The sequence below is a fragment of the Drosophila novamexicana genome, unplaced genomic scaffold (assembly GCF_003285875.2).
Source record: "Drosophila novamexicana strain 15010-1031.04,08,12 unplaced genomic scaffold, DnovRS2.1 tig00000960-arrow-arrow-pilon, whole genome shotgun sequence".
In the NCBI taxonomy this organism is placed as follows: Eukaryota; Metazoa; Arthropoda; class Insecta; order Diptera; family Drosophilidae; genus Drosophila; species Drosophila novamexicana.
In genome coordinates this window covers 2,059,167-2,081,149 of record NW_020824833.1, presented here as the reverse complement: position 1 = coordinate 2,081,149, position 21,983 = coordinate 2,059,167, and the positions used below count along the sequence as shown (strand labels likewise).

Below are 21,983 nucleotides of genomic sequence, written 5' to 3'. Positions count from 1 at the left end.
TGAACTGATGCACTGATGTACCAATGCTGGCCGAATTTTCTATGTTTATACGAGCATACTTTATTCGTTTATTATGCAAACACATGCCTACAACTAGATGTATTTATTTATGTATGCAAAAAATGTGCATATAAAAAAAATAATAATATTAATAATGAGAGAAACGGGCTCTTGGACAGCCGCTGAATGGGCGGGCTGGCAGTTGCTTGGGGGAAGCTATTTACAAAAGTTGCTGAACATCAATCGAGGCCACTAGGATTGGGGCTCACATGACGACATCGCGGCACACAATCTTCGCTTTGGAGGAGGCACGCGAGCCGGCAGCTGGTTTTTGGCCATAGACATCGCTGTGCGCCGAGGACGTCGATGAGGAGTAGTCAATGTGGCTGCCCGCCTGAGACTGTTCCTGGCGTGCCAGGAAACTGTCCGCTATCGCGCGATCCAGGCCCGTATACTGAAAATTGGGGGCACCATCTAGTACATCCGCCTCGGACTTGCGTCGCTGGCGTCGATTCACATCCGATTTGCCTGCACGACGACGCCGACGCTGGCCATTCAACTCCGCCGACTTGGTGCTCTTGTGTGTCCGATAGGTGCCCGTTAGGCTGGCGGGATGCGCATAAAGCACTGAACCCGGCCGCATGTAGGGCAAAGTCATGCCGCGATACTGTGGCGGCGGCACTGGCAGAAGCATACCACCTCCTAATCCTGGTGGTGCGGGCGGCATGCGTGTAGGCCGCGGAGGTGCCTGTAGGAGGAGATCAAATTGGATTGGATCATACACATACATATGTATATATGTATATAATTATGAATATATACTTACACCATTACCGGCAGCTGTGGCTGGTATGAGCATGATGGAACGCGATGGTGGTGTCAATTTGCGCACCGAAGGCGGCGGCAGGCTGTCCATGTGGGTGGCATACATCCACATGGCCGCAAGTTTCTCGTTGTTTACCTATACAAAACGGATACAATGTTTAATTGAAATTTAAACTTGGCCTGAAACTAGTCTTACCTTTTCGCTGCCGTTAAGTGACATGGCCTTTATGTATTGATCCACCTTTTGCTGATCTAATGCAATGCCCGATGCGTTCGACTTGATGATAACATCGCGCAGTTCGCTATGTGGTGATCTGCAAGTATACAAGAAATTAACATGTTACCAATTTTTTTTTTAAATCCTGAAACGGCACATGTGGCGCCATCTAGAGTTAAAACCTAATATAGGTGTATCGCAGTATCGTACAATAAATATCATCAGTACGCCGATAGTTCGATATGCATTTATAATTGCACTCCCATCCCTAATTACCTAGCAGCTGCTTCTTCTTCTATTGTTTTTCATACAAATTCGTCAGCAAGAGAAAATATTAAATCGGCTTCGGTAAAAGGTGAAACATGCGAAATCAGTGCTAAAGGCTCATATTAATCAATTATAAACTAATCATCCCATGCGTGCGGGCACCTGCAATCATCAAGTGTATCACAAAGTATTGATTTTTACAACATTAAAGACAAAACAGATAAATGGGCTGATTGTTGTTGTTGATGTTTCTTTTGGTCGGTGGAGCAAAAGAAATCAAATTGATCGATAACGTGCTGGCAATTCTATACGATAGTATTCGACAGTGTGTGCGTTCAAAATATCAAAAGTAAACAATCAAATATAGGAACAACTTTTTTTGTAGCACGCCAAACAAGAGAAACAAGAGCCCAGTCGATAGTGGCCAAGCACCAATCGATAATAAAGTTGCCGCAATCGATTCATAATCAAAGCACACAAAGAAAACAGAGAGATAAACCAAATCCAGCAGCTAGCTGCGTGTGAATTTCATTTAACTTTGTATTTTGACGCACTCTTAGCCGCAGTTTAGAGATAAGAGCGGAATAGGGACCGAGCAGAGTCGACAAATTGCAAACATCGACATATAAAAACAACAGCAAGCTCGCCACGTCAGTGGGAGTGAGCGAGAGGCAGCACATAAGTGCAGCAGCAGTGAGTGCGACCGACTACCGGAGGCTTTTGTGGAAATTTCTCACTCCCAATCATGTTTAATAACTTTAAAAATCGCTTCATATCGGCCATTGCGCCCGATCTGCCGCCGCTGCCGAGCAGCGAGCGGGAGCATCAACGGGGCGCACTGCGTTTGGGCTCTGGACAGCAAATGCCAGACAAGTTTCCCTATGCGAGGCCTCCATTTCTACAGCTGCTCACTGCCGATGAGCTGCGCGCCTCGGCCGATCACAACGTTCGGCCGATAATCGTACCGCGCGACATAAATCTGCTACCCTGGGGCACTGGGTACGCCGAGTGCGTCAACTCTGGCAAGTCCGAGTGGAACGAGGATCAAGCTTCCTTCTCCCGGTAAGTCACAGCCCTGTTTGCCAGTGTTGCCAAATGCCCAAAATTGCCATGAAAAAGTAAAACAGAAGGATGTCGAGCAGAATTGAAAAAAAAAAAAATTGAATATAAGATAATTATATCAAAAATTACTCTTTCACAAAAAATATTTCATTTAAACTGGAAATGTCAAAATATAAGATAAGGCAAATAATAAGTTTAAAGTAAGCTGATAAAAGTGTTGGGAGACATTTAAAATTTAAAAATAAAGCTAATGCTTTTATTTTTTTTCGGCAATAAAAAGCCTTTTAAAAAAGTAAATAATTGAAAAGTCTTCAAAATGAATCGTCTATGACTTATATTCAGCTTTAATTGTAATAAGACTAGCAGCTAAAATTCTAAACATTTTATCGTGTTCCTTGCAGACAAGTCCTTTCGGATCCGGAACACAATCATCCTGATCTGCCCTACACGTATTTTGGCATTTTCGATGGCCATGCCGGCTACGGAGCCGCATTGGCCGCCTCGCATCAATTCCATCACATACTGCACGAGAAACTGGTGGACTGCATCGAGCTGTTGCTGCCACGCGATGCGGATAGCGAGAACGGCAAACTGCAGTTGAATGCGACATTCCCTCATCCAATTTACTTTCAGCGGCGCGTCAGCAAGGATGAGCTAATTATTGGTGCCCTGGAGAGCGCCTTCTTTCACATGGATTCGCTAATAGCGCAGGACAGAGATCGGTACCGCGATGCGGGCGGCTGCACTGCCTGCGTTTCGCTTTTCATCGATGGCAAAATGTACGTAGCCAATGCGGGCGATAGTCGCGCTGTGCTTTGTCAGCGACGAGCGGGACCGGGAACGAGTGCTGGAGTGACGCCATCAACAACAACAGAGCCCAATAAGATTGAGCCCGATCCAGTGGATGCTGCGCACAGCTATCCCACGGCCTATTCGGCTGATCATACGCCGGAAACGGAACGTGAGCGATTGCTAAACGTGGCCCGCTTGAAGCCGCACCTGATGGGCAAGCAGTATGTGGCCATGGAGTATGCGAAGCGACCACATATTAAGGACATGGGCCAGCGCATACTGTGTCGCCAGGGCACCATGAAGGGCTGGACATATAAGACGCTGACGCGTGACGATCTGCGCATGCCGGTTGTCAATGGCGAGGGCAAGCGCAGCCGCTTGCTGGGCACGCTGGGCGTGACCCGTGGATTTGGTGATCACGATCTTCTGGCCATAAATACGGGCATACAGATCAAACCATTCCTAACGCCGCATCCCGATGTGCGACAGCGTGATCTCAGTCAGGTTGTCAGCATTCTCGATGAACACAACGAGGATGGTGATTATGGCATACTCGTAATGGCCACCGATGGCCTCTGGGATGTATCCGAAAATGATGCCGTCGCGCGCACCGTCTTCCAAACGTTGTCGCGATACCCCAAGGAGAAGCATCGATACACAATGGTCGCCCAGGAATTAGTAGCGCGCGCACGGGGCAAAATCAACGATTCCGGCCATTGGCGTTTGGCGGATAGCAAAGCGGCGGCTACAGTCGATGATATCTCAGTGATTGTGATACCAGTGCATCAGTATTACAAGGAGCATATCGAATGGACGCACAACTACACCCGCGAGCTGGAGCAGCGGCGGCGCAAGGCAGCCGAGGCCAATATGGCACAGGAGGCGGTTAATGTGCTCAATGGGATCATAGCTGAAGAGGCGCATGTTGTCGAAGAGCAGCCACATCCACATCCCCAACACCAGCAGCAGCAGCAGCAAGTGGTTGTGCAGGTGGAGCAGGTGCCAGCGCTGCTACGGCAAGAGCAAGAGGAGCAGGAGCAGCAGGCGCAACTTGAGCCGGAGGAAACACTCGTTGTGGAACTAAGCGATGAGACGCCAGTGCAGGCACATCTCGAAACAATCAGCCACACGATGCAGAAAGTGCAGCTGGATGCGAATGCGCCTGAAGGTATTTACATGACAAACAGCTCTCAATTTCTCAGCTAAATCTCCTTCTCCATCTGAATTACAGAAACTCCAGAGAAGACAACAGCGACGTCAAACAAGCAGCGTAACAATCGCAAGGGCAAAGGCAACAGGCAGTAGAGAGTGCAACAAAGAAACAGGACGTGTCCTTACTAAATGCTATATAGAACACATACAAATAATAAATAATTATTAACGTACACATATATTATTTTTATAAAATTCACAGTTTCTCCCACACATATACATAACAAACGTATGTATACAAAGGAGGATTCATTTCTGTCAGAGAACATGCATTGTACAATAATTTAGTGACTGAATTTATTTCTTGCTTTCTGTTTCGGTTTTTTTTTTTTTTTTTTTTGCTCTATTTAATGTCCAACTAATTTATATATCTCAAATTATGTGTAACTGCTTACTTATGTATTCTAATTAATTGTCTAACCAAGAGGCGCAGATATAAGGAAAAACAGAACAGAAAAAATAAATGTGCATAAAGCCACAAAATAAAATTAACAATTAAAGCTAAATTAAAACTAAAAAAAAAAAAAAAAAAAAAAAAAAAACTAAAAACAAATCAAAACAATGATTCCAAAACAAAAATGAATTAGTATTTTAAGCTGAGTAATAAAGTCAACAATTGTTAAATCGAGAAAAACCCAAAACAAGCCAGAACACGCTCATTTGGAATTGCATCACGATTTGAATGGTTTAAGTCGTATGACACATAGCAAGTCAAATGTTCGTTCCGCATGATAGAGGCCAGATAAGGAGTCCTAACTTGGCTTAGTTCTTATCAATTGCGCCAGAAACACACCTGAATGCGACACGTTGATAAGAAGTTCGTAGCTAGTTGTCGAATTTGTCTTTTGTTTTGTTTGTATACATATATTTTTGTTGTTGATAAATGTGCTTTCGCTAGCATATACATTTGTTTTTTTTTTCGTTCAAATTTTATTCAATTAATTTTACAAGAATTTAGAATCAGTTGATTACAATTAAAGTGTTTATTTTGGATTTGCGATTTTCGTTTGGAAGCTGTAAAAATCTACTAAGAAAATATATATGTATGTATAGCATCCATGTATGTAGGTATGCATGTGTGGGTGTGTGTGTTTGATCTGTGTGAAATGAAGTTATAACTTCAACTGTGTGTTTTTGTTGAGTGTGTGTGTGTGTGTGAGTGGTGTGCACAGCATTTTATAACAAACCGTTTCGTTTTTTTTTCAGCATCAGCTAACTAGCATATACAATCGTATGTATGAATATCAGCTAACATACATACATACATGCATATGTATGTAATACATAGGTTGACAGCACCCGAAGGCACAAAATTGTCATAAAATTTGCAAAGTTTTTAACTAACATTTATTATTGTTGCTTGTGGTTAGCATACGTTCAGTTGCACAGCGCAAAATGGTTACACACAACACGCACCCTATCAGATGATCTTTATAAGTATTCCCAGAAATGAAAATGCATTCGAAGGAAAAACAAATGCACATACATACACACACATGTATGCATATAACACTAAGCACATTATGTACATATGTACTTAATATATTCCCCCAGTTATAAGCAGTGCTGCCAATTTAGCCATTTTCAGAGCTCGTCAGCCGGAAAGAGTTGAGATTTTAAACAGATCTAGCTATTTTCATATGTATTTGGATTCAGCTAGTTTTTTTGGGGCGACAATTGGCGACACTGGTTATAGGATTTATTGGGTTACAGATACAAGTGATAAAGTCATTGCATAATTAAAATGTTGCATTAAAATGTTGTTCGATTAATTGATTTAATTAAGTTAGTTTTTGTTTTTAGCCTTCGATACGAGTTAACGACGGGAATGTCTCACATATATATAAATATGTATATGTATATGTATATAATATATATATATATATATAGTATATGAATGTAGTCTTATTTATAGGTTGTCTGGCGAGCCAATGCTTATGGGGGGCTTTAGTTGGAATTAGGCTGACTTTTGCAATCGTGACTTGAGTGGCTGCTTTATGCCAAACAATCTGTGTAATTGATTATATTATTATAAATCTTTTGTTTTTTTTTTTTGTATGTCTTAATAATTTTCGTTAATTATTTATAAGCGAACAAGTTGCATTTTAAAATCACATTTTCTTTCACAATTGTTCTGGCATCGTAACTATGGAGATTCAAACCAAGTTTCAGCTTTAAAAAGATGTTTAAATTGTGCGCTTTAGGCTTAATAAAATTGTACTTTAGTTATATTATTCACCTAATTACTTCGATTTTCCATAGGCAAAAACACTGCGAATACATATTATATCTTTGATCATATACTATATGTATATATAAAGCATTCGGCATTCTTCAATTTTTGCGCTCACCACTAACCATAAAATGCTCATTAACATCTTGCAAATCGCTTTCCAAAAATTCAATAATTTGCATTAACTATAATCAAATGAGACACATAGAAGAAGTGGGCGGGTGGGCGTGGAAGCGGGTGCAAACATTGGGTTATGCTAGTTTTGTTGAGGCAACAACAAAATATTTTTCGCGTCTTCCATATCCATATTCAAATCGACGGAAGTGCCAGTTTTCGAATGCCTTGTTCTACATGTTTGAAAACTTTCTATTTTTTTTCATTCTCTGTTTTTCTTTATGTTCGATTTTTGGTATAAATACGAGTAGCAATGCGTTATCACACATTTGTATATATATGTATATATAGATATAGATATTTACAGATGGTTAATGGTAAAAATCGTAAATGCAATTTGTTACCAAGTGCAACATCACTATGTATATAAATATATATATAAGAATATGCTAATAACATATCGTGAATATATATATTTATATATGTATATATGCATATTGGTAGGTTCATGCAAATTGACATATAGATAGTTGATAGGTATAGCACAGGCTTGGCTTGGCAGGGTGTTAAAATACTGAACAACACGTTGACGTGAACTCAAACAAAAGATTTGACATTTTGCATAGATTTAAAAGGTATTGTTTATAAACTTCTCATTTGGTTAGTTTGGTATGCATATCTTTTCTTTTCGTTTCTTTTAAATTTAAATTTTCATTTGTAATTGTAATTATTTGTAATTAATTTAACAACAATAACACGTGATGTGAAAAATTTAGCTAAGATAATTAAAATATTCACGTTCTTTGCTCGCTTTTACTTTTTTATATATATATATATATATATATATATATACTTTTATATATACATATATATATAATGTATATATATATTATATCATTTTTGAAATTTTTAGCACGATTTTTTGGCCAACATTTGAAGTTAATTTAAGATTGATTTAGTTTTGAGTGTTGCCTCCGTTTGGGCCCGGCTGAAAAACCAGCTGAGACAAGGCAAATGGGCTTAAGGGCTCGAGGAAGAACGCATACACTTGCATAGGCATTATGTAATATATACATGTATATATCTTGTATATATGTAAAGCATATGCTTAAAAGCTGCTGCTTGCACCAGGGCATGGGCACAGTTACACATGCATACACGCATGCAGTGTGAACAGACACATGTATCGTTTATATTATCGCATCTGGCATGGATGTTTTTTATAAAATAAATAACTAACACTTCAAATACTCGTCCAAATACTAGAAAGTAGCCGCGCTGCATGCAAGAAACGCCAGCGAGTGAAAAATAGGGAGTGGGGTAGGGAGCGAGAGCGCGTTGTTTTGCCTCCACGTCCATATCCATATCCTCAGACCAGGCGCAGCTTGGCGCTGGGGCAGCGCTGTCGCTTTAAACGGCATTTGTTGTTTGGCCCCTGCCGCTGGTACGGATTGACGGCGCCATGCCACTCCCAAAGGCGTTGCGGAAATGCACAGCAATGCATTAGAATACTATAGAGTTTATATATTAATTGAATTAGCTGCCGCTTAGCTTGGCGTCTCGGGCACAGCCCTAACAACAATTAGGAATGCAGATTGGCGCGATCCTTGGCACGCCTCTTCGCCAGCATCGAGAGCTCCACGGGGCCTACGTTCGCCGCCTGCGGTATTGCAATTGCCCGAAACGTTGCATCCACAGCGCCACGCAGCGCCATCGAAATGTGGTTATGCTGCTGCTGCTGTGCTCCCAAGGTCAACTGTTGGGCATTGTTGCTGCCAGCAGTCGGCTGCAGTGCGTATTCTGTCAGCTGTACAGTGCCCAAAAACTGGTCACGCACCCAACTGTGCTCCAGTATCTGCGCCACAGTTGGCCGATTCTCGGGCACAATGTGCAGCATCTGGCGCAACAACTCCTTCACCGGCGCACTAATCAGCGACCAGCGCGGGCTGCTAAAATCAATATGTCCTGATCCAATACGCTTTAAAATTACTTCCGGCGAATCATTCGGCGTGCTGGCAAACGGTGTCCGTCCCGACAGCATGATGTAGAGCAGCACACCCAACGACCAAATGTCACAGGCCAGATCGTAGCCCTGCCGTTTTAGCACTTCCGGCGCCACAAAGTTGGCCGTGTAACAGGGCGTCATCAGCAAGCCGTTGTCCGCGCGCAGCTGCTTGGCAAAGCCTGCAAATCGAATTTTTATTAGATAAAATGATATACATATGATCAAAGTGAATTGCAGCCAGTGGATGTGATATCCGCACAGTTTCATTTGGTCTTCATTTAAATATTTATGAAAGTCGCAAGCTGCATCATATTACAGGCATATTTCAGTTTCCAACAATTATTCACATTATTGCTTCAAGTTGATTCCAGTAAAACGGTTACGAATACGATTCAAAGAGTAATTGATAAATGCAAGCTATTTGATTGCACTCTTTGTCGCTGATATAAAACAGCTTTTTCATATTTGCTTAGCAAATAGCAGCAAAACGTTTAAGAAAACAAATAACTATAGAAAAATGTTTAATGCTTTTCTCCTGTTTTTGCTGTATATACATAGTATGTTTTTTCCGTTGATATCCTCATCTTTTTGTCTCCATATTGAACTGGTATAACGTTTACGAATGCGACACAAAAACAACTTTGTTTTGTATTTTTTCTTCTACTGTCATCATTTAAAAATGTATCTACATATATTTGATGGCCAAGGCTTATTTGCACTGTCTGGACAGTGAACTATCTTGGGCAGTAAAACGTTAACGATAGGAAACTAAGGACAATTGAATTTCCCTGCTTCAGCTTTAAAAGTTTGACCTTCTGTATCCTAATTCTTACTAAATACAATTTTGTCCATATTTTTAGATTAAATCAGCGTAGTTAAGAAAATAAATAAAGGATGATTTATAGCTAGGATAAAAATATTCAATAACGAAATTCAAGGTATGAATTCAATCTCGACTACATAAAAATGTAGAACAGCGTATTTCTCTGCGTTTGTTTTTGACTAGAAATATTAATAGATTTTCCAAGAAGTACAATTCGGAGAAAACTTATGTATATGCATGCCAGACTTTTTCGTGAATGAAATACATATGTACATACATATAAAAATCAACACGTTTAAAGACTTGATTCCTTGTTATTCGCTTTAACGAATAATTCTATTAATATTATGTTCCGATATTATATACATGTATTTATATAATTCCTCAACTGAATTGCTGATTGAAACCATCTATGAAGCTTTTTATGGGAATATGGCTCGAAAAGCGAAAGGTAAGTCTAGGTAATTGACACCCTTTGGACAGGCGCAAAACTTACCTAAATCGCAGAGTTTGAGTGTTTCGGGCGTTTGTCGCATGCTCGCGTAGATCATGTTCGAGGGCTTCAGATCCCGATGGACGACGCCGTGCTCGTGCAGATAGGCGACGGCGGCGGCAATTGTGCGCAGCACGGCGCTAGCCTCGCTCTCGCACATTTGGCCAACGGCCAGAATGCGATCGAGCAGTTCGCCGCCCTTAAGCAGCTCCATAACCAGATACGCGGAGCTGGTGTCCTCGTACACAGAATAGAGCGTCACGATATTGGGATGATTGCCATAGCGCAACATAATCTCCACCTCCTCCCAGCAATCCGCCGATGCAGAGGTGGCAGCTGCTACGGCCGCCTTCTCGATGATCTTCACAGCGTAGTGCTTCTTGGAGGCGCGATGCTCGCACAGGCGACAAACAGAGAATGTGCCACGACCGAGCTCCTGCAGCAGATTGTATTCGGTCTGAAAATTGCCAGGCAGAACACCAGGTAAGCTGCGCGGACCTTGGGATGCCGCCACCACTGAAGTCACTGAGGAGGCGGGAAGAACGGCGTGCAGGGGACTGACATTGTTGGAGCAGCTGATATTGGTGCTATTCTCCAGCAGCACGGGCGCCACAAAGCTGAAACCTCGAAAGATTTCGTGTGCTGATGCCGAAATTGGACCGCCAGGAGAATCGCGCGGCGACTTGGACGTGTACTCCACATCAAAGTAGAAAGCATCATCCCGACTGACCGCCGGTATAAACGGGGGACGCACTAGCTTACGCTCTAGCCGCACCCAATCTATGGTGGCGAAGAAACAGTGCGCCTTGATGTCCAGTATGCCTTGTGCGCCCGCGCCGAGGCGATTCAATGGGTTGCGCTTAAAGAGCGCTCGCAGCAACGATTGAGCCTCTGGCGAGAGATTCTCGGGCATGCCCAGTTTGGAGCGCAATATCTGATTCATAGTCTCCTGGCGCGTCTGGCCGTGAAAGGGCAGATTCCCCGTCAGCATCTCGTACATAAGGACACCAAATGACCACCAGTCGGCAGCAAAATCGTGACCCTTGCGATTGACTATCTCTGGCGCCATGTACTCGACGGTGCCGCAAAAGCTGTACGTCTTGGAGCCGTCCAGCGGCTGCTTGGACAGACCAAAGTCGGTCAGAGCAATGTGCCCGTGCTCATCCAGCAGTATATTTTCCGGCTTCAGGTCGCGATAGATGATGCCCAGCGTGTGCAGATGATTTAACGCCAGCGCCAGCTCGGCCAAATAAAACTTGACATCCTCCTCGGTAAACATGACCTCCTTGGAAAGGCGGGTGAACAAATCACCGCCACGTAGAAAATCCAAAATCAAATACAATTTGCCAGGTGTTTGGAACGCATAGTGCAGTCGAACGATGAACGCATGCCCCACATCGGCGAGAATCTTTCGCTCGTTGGTGCTGCGCACACGATCCTTGACCTTCAGTGTGGCCTTCTTCAGGACCTTCATGGCGTACAATGTGCCCGCATCTTTGCCCAGAACCTTGCGCACCAGAAACACTTTGCCAAAGCTGCCCTCACCGAGCACGCGCAACAGCTCAAATTGCGAGGGATCCGCCTTGTCGTGACCCTCTTTGACCACCTCACGCAACTCGAATTCATCGTAGCTGGCTGCCCCGTACGATTCCGAGTCGCTCAGCTCCATTTGTTCGGGTGTTTTGCTTGGCGTTATGTGATGTTGTTCGAGTGCTGCTTGCAATTGTTGTTGTTGTTGCTGCTGCTGTTGTTGTTGTTGGCGACGCTGCGATGACGTCACGGTTGTGACAGCGCCACTCTCCTCGTCGGTGGGTGTGTGCTCCATTGGTGTCACCGCGAGACTGCTACAGCCGGAGGAGGTAATCTGCATGCGTTGACGCAGCTGCAGACCCATTGTTGTTGTTGTTGCTGCTGCTGCTGCAGTTGTTGTTGATGTTGCAGTTGTTGCTGCTGCAGCACTGCTGGCATTGTCCAGCTGTGCCTGATCGGCATTGTTGTTGTTGCTGCTGCTGCTGCTGCTATTGACTTCAATTTGCTGCTGCTGTAGCTGTCTTAAATCCCTGTTGGAGTCAGCCAGTGGCATGACTGTTGCTGCCCTGTTGGCGTTCAATTGCACGTACACGTTTGTGGGCGTTTTGATGCCTTAAATTTGTTGTATTTGCTGCTATTTCTATTTCTATTGCCGTTGCCGTTGCTGTTGCTGTTGCTGGTGCTGTTGTCGCGTCTGCGGAATGGGCGCATCAAACTGGCAAAGCGTAGGTGCGAGCTTTGCGCTGCTCGCTGCTGCTGCGTTGTGCTGCTGCGTTGTGCTTTCGCTTTTATGCTTTTCACTTTGTTTCTCTTTCTTATTAATTTTTTGTGTTTTTTTCTTCTTTGGGTTTCAGTGCGTGCTAGAGATGTGAAATAACATCGAAGCATAGGTGCATCGAAGTCTAGCTGAGCTATTTTGACCGATTGATTTTTGCGCACGATTGGTTTTCTCTCAGCTATCGATGTACATCGATTATTTTTAAATAAAACCGCGCTTTTAACACTTTCACTTCCGTTAAATAAAATTACACCGAATCAAAAACATAGAGATAAGGAACTGGCAAATAAACTGCCCAAATGGTGCATATCTAGATCTCTTAAGCGTGTACATATGCATTAATTTAGAGTTAATTTACTTGGTAGTTATTGCCTGGTGAACAACAAAACTTAATCAAATCCAAAATGGAAAGTTTCTGAATAAATCAACCAAAGCAAAGACAGCAGCAAGAAGCTAAGAGCTTACATATATATTTGTATATGTATATGTTTAAAATAAGCAATTAAAGTCTGCCACACGGACTTTGAAGCCAATTTAGTTTTGAATGAATAATAATGTGTACCGATTAACAAAAGTGCAATACATTTTAAATTCAGCTTAAAATAAAGAAATGCTTATTATTATATTGGTTTATAGCAATAGCACTAAAACGCGACTCGCTGTGCAGCGAAATTCATCGTAGCCTCGCACATAGCTATCGATATATTCAAATTGCCACTACATAACTATGTTAATTAACAGCCAAAGACGCCAGCTAGCGGCTAGACTGTGCAACTATGCTAGCTGGCTATCGCAGCTATCGGTATACATGGAAATACGTTACAATCTGGTTTGAAATGAAATTTAATAGTTGAGTGTACTCACTTTGTGCAAATCTGCAGGGCGCAGCGATAAACCGAAACAATGCTAACCACAAAGTGCAAAAAGAGGGCAAATATTAGCCCGCAAGCAGCTGAAACTTCGCTATTGGCATTCATTAGGTCAAACTGCAAAACAATAACCGCATTAGCAATACCGAATAACAATGGGGTAAAGTGAAAAATTTGATGGTCGTTGCGCTCTTACCTGTTCACCCTTTTGCTCGGCCATGCGATTGAGGTCGCGCGACAGGCCCACTCCAGAAATGGCCAGCGCCAACGTGCTGCTGGCAATGCAGACCAAACTGAGCGCCAGAAAGGCCGTTTGTGTTTTGCGCATGCTGACCACGCCCAGTGAACCGGTGACGGCGGCAATCAGACCCGTCCAAATGCCGCAACCGGCCATTGACAAGGCCGCGTCGCGCACTATAAGCAGGGAGCCAAGCGCCACCAGTGAAATAGCCAAAACCAGTTGCAGTGTGCCCAGCACAATTTGCAACGGGAATGCGGAGCAGCATTCATTGCTGGCGCGACGCTTGCGCCGCACCTTTGCTGTCAGCGTGGAGCCATCGGCGCCGCCATCGCTGCTGCCGCCGCCACTGCCCCCTTTGTATTTGATGAACTCCGGCGGGCAGCGCTGCTTCTTGCTGATGCGCGAATCGATGGTGTTGCTAACGCTCTTGGCCTTCAATGCGGCTGGGCCACGCGTGGCCATTGCCTCCTCCAGTTGCTGCTTAAACTCCTCATGGCTTATCAGCTTGGGCTTCTTTGTGGCATCGTCTTTGTCATTGTCCACGTGCTGCGCATTGGCCAGCAATGTGGCCGCCGTAAGCTTCAATGGCGGCGAAGGCTTCTCATCGTAGACGGGACTCGAATAAATGTGACTCTGAGCATCCAAATGCTGGCGTGCATCCTGCTCGTGCTGCTGCAGCTGCTGCTGCTCCTGCTGTTGCGAGTCCTGCTGCAGCATGGCTATTTGTGAGTTGGTCAAACTGCCGCCGGCACCGTTGGTAGTGTTGGTGCTCTGCTCAATGGTATTGGTCACCTGCAGCAGCTCCTCGCGGTTCAGACTGCGGTCCACAATTGTGTCCATGCTGCCCGTCGTGGAGTCGTGTGAGTCTATGGTGCGTGCCGGCGAGGCCGAATGCCGGCCATTGAATTCGCTGCCGTTAGCGTTGCCCATTGCCTGGTGCGTATTGTTGTTGTTTGTCTCTGCCATGCTGACTTCACTGGCTCATTGGCGTAGTGTTGCTGCGTGTGCCGGGCGAGAAACGAAAGATCGAGGTTTAATTTAATGCCAAAAATTATTTAATACTCTGCCAATTAAATACAAAAGATTAGCGAAACAAATGCCGGCGGCTAACGCCAGCATATTGCTTAAGTCTGAATCGAGTCTTTGTGTTCAAAGCAAATACCCTAGAAAACGTGACAGCCATATGGGTTGGCTATGCTTAACTTGGAAATAGCTCAAGAATAGCAAGAATAGACCTCAGCCAAGCATAAATTATGTAATGTTAATCTGCCCTGCTATATACTCTAATAGCAGTTCGACCTGTTGCTCTGCTGTCGAAAAGGGTAGTGCACAGTCGGTTGCACCCGTTCGCAATGTTGTTTTCTTTCTTTTGTGTTGTCTTTGAGAAACTGGAATGCCATAATCTATTGATATGCTTGGAATCTATTGGCGGTTTTCGTAAACAGTTTAGTTTGTTCCATAATCAATCCGTTAAGCCATCAATCAAATTATTTAGCTTCAGTTTCCGTTTCAGTTCGCATAAATACGGCTTGCGCGCTGGTTCATTTATGTATTTGTATAATTATTCTTAGTTTTTTTCTATTTTTTTTATTTACAAACAAAACATTTGTCAACTTGTTCGCATTGTGACAGTTTATGGGCTGCTGTTGGCATTGTTTTGGTTGTTGTTGTTGTTGTTGTTGTTGCCTTGACATTTGCCAGCCTCCCAGATTTGTAGTTGTTCTGTACAACGAACCGGTTCGCACATTGTTGGCAATTAAACAACATATAAAAATAGACAAAATCGAGACACTCGCTTTGTATGTAGAGCGGGGGTGAGGCAGGGGCACAAAATGGAGGTCACATGAACTGCATGCTGCATACCATAAACATATAATTGGATATGCCACCTGCTGTCTAACTATTAACAGTCTCAAAACAAAATACAAAAAAAAAAAACAAAAACAAAGAAAGACAAACCATCTTTCGAACGCCTAGCTGACATTATAAGTGTTCATATACAAACACAATATACATATGTGATCGAGCTATGGCAGATAGTAGTTCCATGTGGATTGCGCTCATATGTCAGGAGCAGTAAGGTACATAAATGCTTACAACAAATAAAAACTCAATTCTCGATCTATGTAGCAGTTATTTGATATAGTGCTCCGATCCGACTGGCTCTGCTTCTTTTGCTGCCTGCACAAAACCAGACAGGCAGACAGACAGGCAGACGGACATGGCAATATTGACTCGGTTATTGATACTGATCAAGTATGTATATGCACTTTATTTAGCCGAATATGTCTACTTCTATGTGTAACACGTTTTGTAACAAAATTATAATACCCCTTGCTAGTTTATGAAAGTACCAAGCTGCGTTGCGAAAACCAAAGCTGTAAACTGGTTTTCCAATTTATTTTTAAGTATGAACGATACCTTAAGAAACCACTTGAAACGAAACCCGAAACGAACCATATTCTTGTTCAAATATGTTTGGCTCTAGATAAAATACAAAACTTTTAAGGAACACCCCGCCCCAAAGCATAAATAACGTGGATCCCAAGCACTGCATTTGTCAAACCATGTTTGGTAGATGCCAATTTTGGATAAAATATGTGCGGCTTAAAATATTTTAAGCAGAATATTAAAATTATATTCGTTTATTAAAATTTGAATGAATATATGATAAACAAAGATTTGAAACAATGCCTAGACTCAGGGCTGCCTTAAACCGAGTGGGTTACAATTTTTAAACAAACTACAAATTCTCTTCGAACTGCAGCCAAAGCCGAAACATTTAAATATGAGCTGATATCCACAATATATAGTTTCCAATTTGACTGCATTACAAATATTTGCTGGAATGAAAAATCTTCTAAAATAAACCAGAATACGTTTTATAGTTGCTTTAGGTTTTTAGGCCCGCATGCTTGAAATTTTCGCTATTCCTTCTACAAAAACCTTTTTGTTTTCATATTCATATAACACTTGAATATTTGTTAAATTCTCAAAAATCTGTCTAATGACAGAAAATGTTATGTATTGAGTGTCAAGGCAATTGATGTTTTTTTTTCTTTGCTGATCGAGACAAACGTTTAGCTGATATTTTTTATACTAACAACAACACTTTCCAAAGACCGTTCTTTTTATGTGAGTATGTGAGGTTGTTGCTGTTATTATTGCCTTGACAGCAATTAGGCGTAATAGACTAAGCACACACAACACACACAAACAACACACTCACACACAATTAGCATAGACAAAACAGTTGTCACATTGATTTGGGGCATGTCTCAAGACACGCCCATTGCCCACTGTTCCCACAGTCGCCGCCTGTTTAGGCAGCTGCTGCTGTTGCTGCTGCGCTTAAAAACCGCCCAAGCGCTAAACCAACAAAGCCGCAGAAAATGTCGATAAATGGGCGAACAATAAACAGCTCCGTTTCTCAATTGGCAGATACCCTGTGCATACCCTGCACTACTGTGCTTGATTTATTTAAAATTTCTATTGTTGGGAAACATAAAGTTTAAAAAAATTAAGATTTTTAAATTAATCCCAAATGAGAATTATTATTAAAATTGACTCGCTGCATTTATCGAGAGAACACTGTGCTATCGACATCATATTTCATCTGGAAATAAGTCTCATCTGATTTATGAAAATCTTCGCAAGAGCCTTGCAAATGCAGGGTATATACTTAAATGAAAATACGCGGCAAAGCGAATGAAAATAACAACAAAATGCCAAACAACAGGTTTATAAAACGGCAAGTTTTCTAGTTAATATTGTTGTTGTTGTTGTGACTTCACTTTTTTCGGCAGCAGCAGCAAGCTGCCAACGAAAGGGCAGGCAGATAACAAACAAAACGGAAACCACAGCCACAGCCACAGCAACTGAAAATGCAGCAAGAAAAGCCACAACGGGAGCGTGGTAGGCGGGGGCAGAGTGAAGATTGGAGAGAGAGGGGCAGTCACATGCCAATGCTGATGTTCGCCGTCGATGAGTTTTTCCTGAAAGTAAAATTACGCCGGCTTGGCCGCATCAACAAAAATAACAACAACAACAACATCAGCAAGTGCCCACAACAATCAACAGCTTTATCCGCAAAAAAAAGTGGACCCTAGTCGCTGCGAAGCGTCGTCACTTTCACTTGCCGTTGGACACCAAAACACACACACACACACACACACATATATATATATATATATATATATATATATATATATATATATATATACGATTTACGATACAAAAAATAACGAAACAGTCATAGTTTAGAAAAGAAAATTGCCGCGCGTAATTTGCTGCAATTAATTTACAAAACTATTTTAAAATTGAACGTAGGATTTCCTCATATCGATTGGCCTGCCTTTTGCAGCGGAACCAAGCCAAAAATAATAACAACAACAACAACAACAACAAAAATCGCAACAACTACAAGCAACAACAAGTACTTTCATAAGATTCGTATAATTTTTTGGAACGCTTGCAACGAAAGACTTAGGCAACGAACTTAGCGCGGCTGCCTAATTGTGGCATATTTAATTATGCAGCTGTGTGTGTGTGTGCATGTGTGTGTATTTTTGCGCGCGCTTGAATTTGGCAATTGCCACGCCCCCTGGTGGGGCCGCAATGCCGCCCGCACTAACAACACACAAATGGGCATGAAAATTGAAATTATAATTTGACTGCCCAAAATGTTGACAGCTCGTGTGTTGGCTTAAATTATGCATTGAATCCGTGAGTGGCAGAGCCAAATGCAAGTGTCACCAATTGTGAAGACTGTGCGCCAGCCCACGCAACAGTCATCAAGAGTCCACCCTGTGCCCCTGCCGAATCCCACTTCAATCTGCAATCTGTGCTTGGCCAGCTGCATGCGCTGCGACTTGGCAATTAGGTAATTGTTGTTTGTATTTTATACCCTCTATAGATTGAGAATGTATAAAAGGGGGTATGCTTGTTTTGAGCAAATGTATGGCCAAGATATTCTTGGCCGGAGATTTTTAATATTGAAATTATATTCTCGCAGAGAAAACAATGTCAATAAATATCGAGTTTTAAAATGAGTTTTTTTTTTAGAAACATATTTGAGATTATAAGACCTCAGACACTGCTTTTGGTATCAAGACTATAACTGCTTTAATATGCACGCGAATTTTAATGCCACGATTTGGGCCATGGTTTTTTCACTGAGAGAAAGTGAGGGTAAAAGAGGCACAGGTGCATGTCTCGGCAGATCGGGTACAGGTTCTCCTGCTGCCTGCGCTGCACAAGTTTATTTCAAATAAGCGCTAGCACGCATTCGATAAAAATCGATAGGTAGGTAGAATGCTCCGCACGGAGAACAGGATATCTCATAGTCGGACACACCCAACTAGAGCGCTCGTGTTTATTTGTTTTTTGGTCGCCCAATTGTGCAATTACTTCAACTTGGTCTAGACACATGCACAGCTCCGCCAGCTGAGATTTAAGTTAAACGATTGCATTTGCGTTTTGTATGACACTTGCAATTAAATCAATAAGATTTCGACTGTGAGATCAATTCAATGCGACTTATTCTAACGTTAAGGACTGCAACAGCAGGGAATAGCAGTAAACCGCCGTCTAACGAATTACCCAAAGCCACCCACATGCATATATTCCCAGATTGTTATTTTCAGAGTAATCAAAAACCAACAAAAAACAATTGTTTCTTTTTAGTTTTTAAATAAATGTGATTTAAAATAATAATAGTAAGAATATTTTGAAAAAATGCAATATACTAGCATTTCTTGACGCGACTTTGACTTCGTTTTCCCTGCCACGCATACAATTGATTTATTCATGTAAAATTAACAAGAAAATCTAACAACAGCCTAATTGTTCGTGTTTCATACATTACATATATTTGGAAAATTAACCTTTGTAACAACTTCCAAGACAACATATACAAATCTATTTCAGGTGTCTAATCATTTGTATATACTCCCATTCCCCATTCAATCTATCAAATAGTCTTCTGTAACAAATTTAATTGTAAGCCTTAAAACTGACATGTCTTTACTCCGATCTTCAAATCAACAAATTAATTAAAAGCTCTGGCCATACAAAAGTGTCTTGCTTTAATCGAATATAAAGAATCAACTTTTGTTGTAATTTATTCATAACGCACAAATTTTCTGAATTTACCTTAAAAAACGGGTTTGTTTCCCGTCTTTTCGGATCCCAAACCTCGTTTTCTGTTTGTCAACGCTTAGACTTCTACGCTATGGCTGCTTTGAAGAAAGAAAGAGAGAAAGACTTACATTTTTGATCAATATTCATTGTTGTGAATAAAAAGCAATTAAATAAACGATTTCTGCTGGTATTGAATCGGTGACAAAGGCTACCTAGTTTTTTATGTTTCATGTTGTTAATCGTTTTTCACCAAAAGGAAAACTCAGCTTTATAGCTCTAGGGGGCAAACTCTTTGAGAAATCTTCAAGTAAATCTATTTCTAATATGTGTTAAGGTAAGTTATATTCTGCTGCAGCTTATTATTAGTGCGTCTTCTTTACATAATAGCAGATAATTGAATTTTTTCTAAAGGTATATCGAAATCCACTTGACTGATTCGCTGACTTCAATCAGTTGTTTGTTCGCCAAGGGCTTAACTGGATAGAATAGGCTAATGCTTTGCTAATGTCATGGCTGCCCCCTGAGTGCATAGTAATGCATATCATGTTTATTATAGATGTGTAACATGGTATTATTTTAGCCCACAACTGCATCCTCAATGCGTTGCATTAGATTGCATAATGTGGCAGCTCTCTGAGCTGTACAGAGCGCATATTGTTTACGGCATAGAATTTGTCAATAGGCTGTGAATATTCCCAGGCGCTGACTGACTGACTAACTGACTGACTTCCCGTCTGCTGTTTCCTGCATGTGCACCCACAACTCTCCGTGTGGCTGCTGCACCAGTGTGTATGGCAGTGTGTGTGCCTGTGTGTGTTACTATAACATATTATGCATGTGGCAGTTGCAGAGCTTCAGCTTCGTTGGGGTAATTAAAACGTCGACTGCCGTGACAGCCAGCGAGCTAAATTAAAATATCAAAAGCACGTGTAACAACAACAATAACAACAACAGCATCAGCAAATAACTGTAAAATGTGACACTACAACTAACATAGCAACAGCAACAGCAACAGGAACAGCAACAGCAATAACAATGAGAGACACACTTGAGCTATTGCATTGCTTGCATCATCATCTCAAGAATGCGTGGGCGTTATGCCAGATGGGCGTGGCAAACCTGCAGTTAACTGGCATCTGGCTGCACAAATTGTCCACTAACTGTACGCCAATTGGCATGTGCTCTGTTTACCAATCGGAACATTATTTAATCCAACTCGCATTCGAGTTTGTCAAGTTTGTTGTCTAAGTCTTTCGTTTTTCTTTTTATTTATTTTCATTTTTTTGTTCTTTTTTCGTTTTCTGCTCTGCCAATTAATTTAATGTTATGTTCATTTGATTTAGCATTTGCATCGCATATTATAACAGTGCTTTCTGTTGTTGTTGTTGTTGCTGCTGTTGCTGTTGTTGTTGTTGTTGTTGCTGCACCCCCGCTGTCTTTGGAATCTGAAACGTTGTAGTGTTCGGCCCAGTCAATGTCTTGTCGCTCCACTTATATGTTAATTCTATGCAGGCATTTTATGCAGACAAAATGAATAGCTGATGCCAATAGTGCCGCCTGTGCTAAGGGGCTAATATAACATACACATACATACATTTATATATGTATATTTATATACAGATATGCATGCATCATCACATACACACACACACACACACACACAAACATGCATGTGTATGCACACATGCGTTTGCCATGTCACAAGTTGAAATGTCAAAGCATTTAAACAATACTCAACCGGTTGCACTCAACTTGGTAATACCCTGTAACGTAGGTAATTGGCTGGATCCCCTGACTTATGTTCTCATGGTTAGCTTTTGCGTTACCTGACGACACAACAGAACCAACGGAAAAAATGAATAAAATAAGTATCTAATGAAAAACCCAAATGGACAACAACTCAATCATTTTTAGGAATGTTTGTGCAGATTATGACATCGTCCGCGATACACTTGCTTGCGTCTCCCAATCTCTTGAGCTAGACTTCCTTACTCCATATTCATAAATAATAAATATTATTAATTATCATAATAGCATTAATAAAATAAAAAAAACTTTTAATATGTAATAAGTCCGGGTTGAAATCCCAGTCGAGTGTTTGGATGTTGTTTTAGCCGAAGGCCATAGAAGCCGGTGTTAATTAACAATTAAGTAAGGTCGATAGTTTATAACTATACCCTATAATAATAATAATTATATTGATAATAATAATGATGAATATAATATTATTGAAAGTTGTTTTAGGCATGCCGAATATTAAATACTCTTTCAGAGATATATACTCAATTCGGTTATATTCCTTTCCATGTGTCGCACACTTTGTATCAAAATTATATTACACTATATATTTCTAGTCGTCCATCGCCATTTTCTGTGCAGAG

The 21,983-nt window shown here is 41.7% G+C and overlaps 3 protein-coding genes across 4 annotated transcripts in view; 1 reads left to right on the top strand and 2 right to left on the bottom strand.

Moving 5' to 3' along the window:
• Positions 1–20: 20 nt before the first annotated feature.
• Positions 21–21,983, bottom strand: part of LOC115765225 — a 34,104-nt gene continuing 12,141 nt past the window's right edge. For both annotated transcript variants that reach the window (XM_030708667.1, XM_030708668.1), the window contains exons 2-6: positions 13,417–14,459; positions 13,216–13,337; positions 1,022–1,139; positions 827–961; positions 21–748 (exon numbers count right to left, since the gene is read on the bottom strand). In XM_030708667.1, coding sequence (XP_030564527.1) covers positions 266–748; positions 827–961; positions 1,022–1,139; positions 13,216–13,337; positions 13,417–14,427 — 1,869 coding nt within the window. In that variant the 5' untranslated portion in view covers positions 14,428–14,459 and the 3' untranslated portion in view covers positions 21–265. The remainder of the gene's footprint in view (positions 749–826; positions 962–1,021; positions 1,140–13,215; positions 13,338–13,416; positions 14,460–21,983) is intronic.
• On the top strand, positions 1,355–4,875 carry LOC115765224 (protein phosphatase 1H). Its single transcript, XM_030708666.1, has 3 exons — positions 1,355–2,371; positions 2,773–4,331; positions 4,395–4,875. Exons 1-3 carry the CDS (start codon positions 2,055–2,057, stop codon positions 4,466–4,468), a joined length of 1,950 nt encoding a protein of 649 aa, XP_030564526.1. The 5' UTR covers positions 1,355–2,054; the 3' UTR covers positions 4,469–4,875.
• On the bottom strand, positions 7,626–12,359 carry LOC115765223 (ribosomal protein S6 kinase 2 beta). Its single transcript, XM_030708665.1, has 2 exons — positions 10,047–12,359; positions 7,626–8,906 (listed from the first exon to the last, which is right to left on the bottom strand). Exons 1-2 carry the CDS (start codon positions 12,124–12,126, stop codon positions 8,305–8,307), a joined length of 2,682 nt encoding a protein of 893 aa, XP_030564525.1. The 5' UTR covers positions 12,127–12,359; the 3' UTR covers positions 7,626–8,304.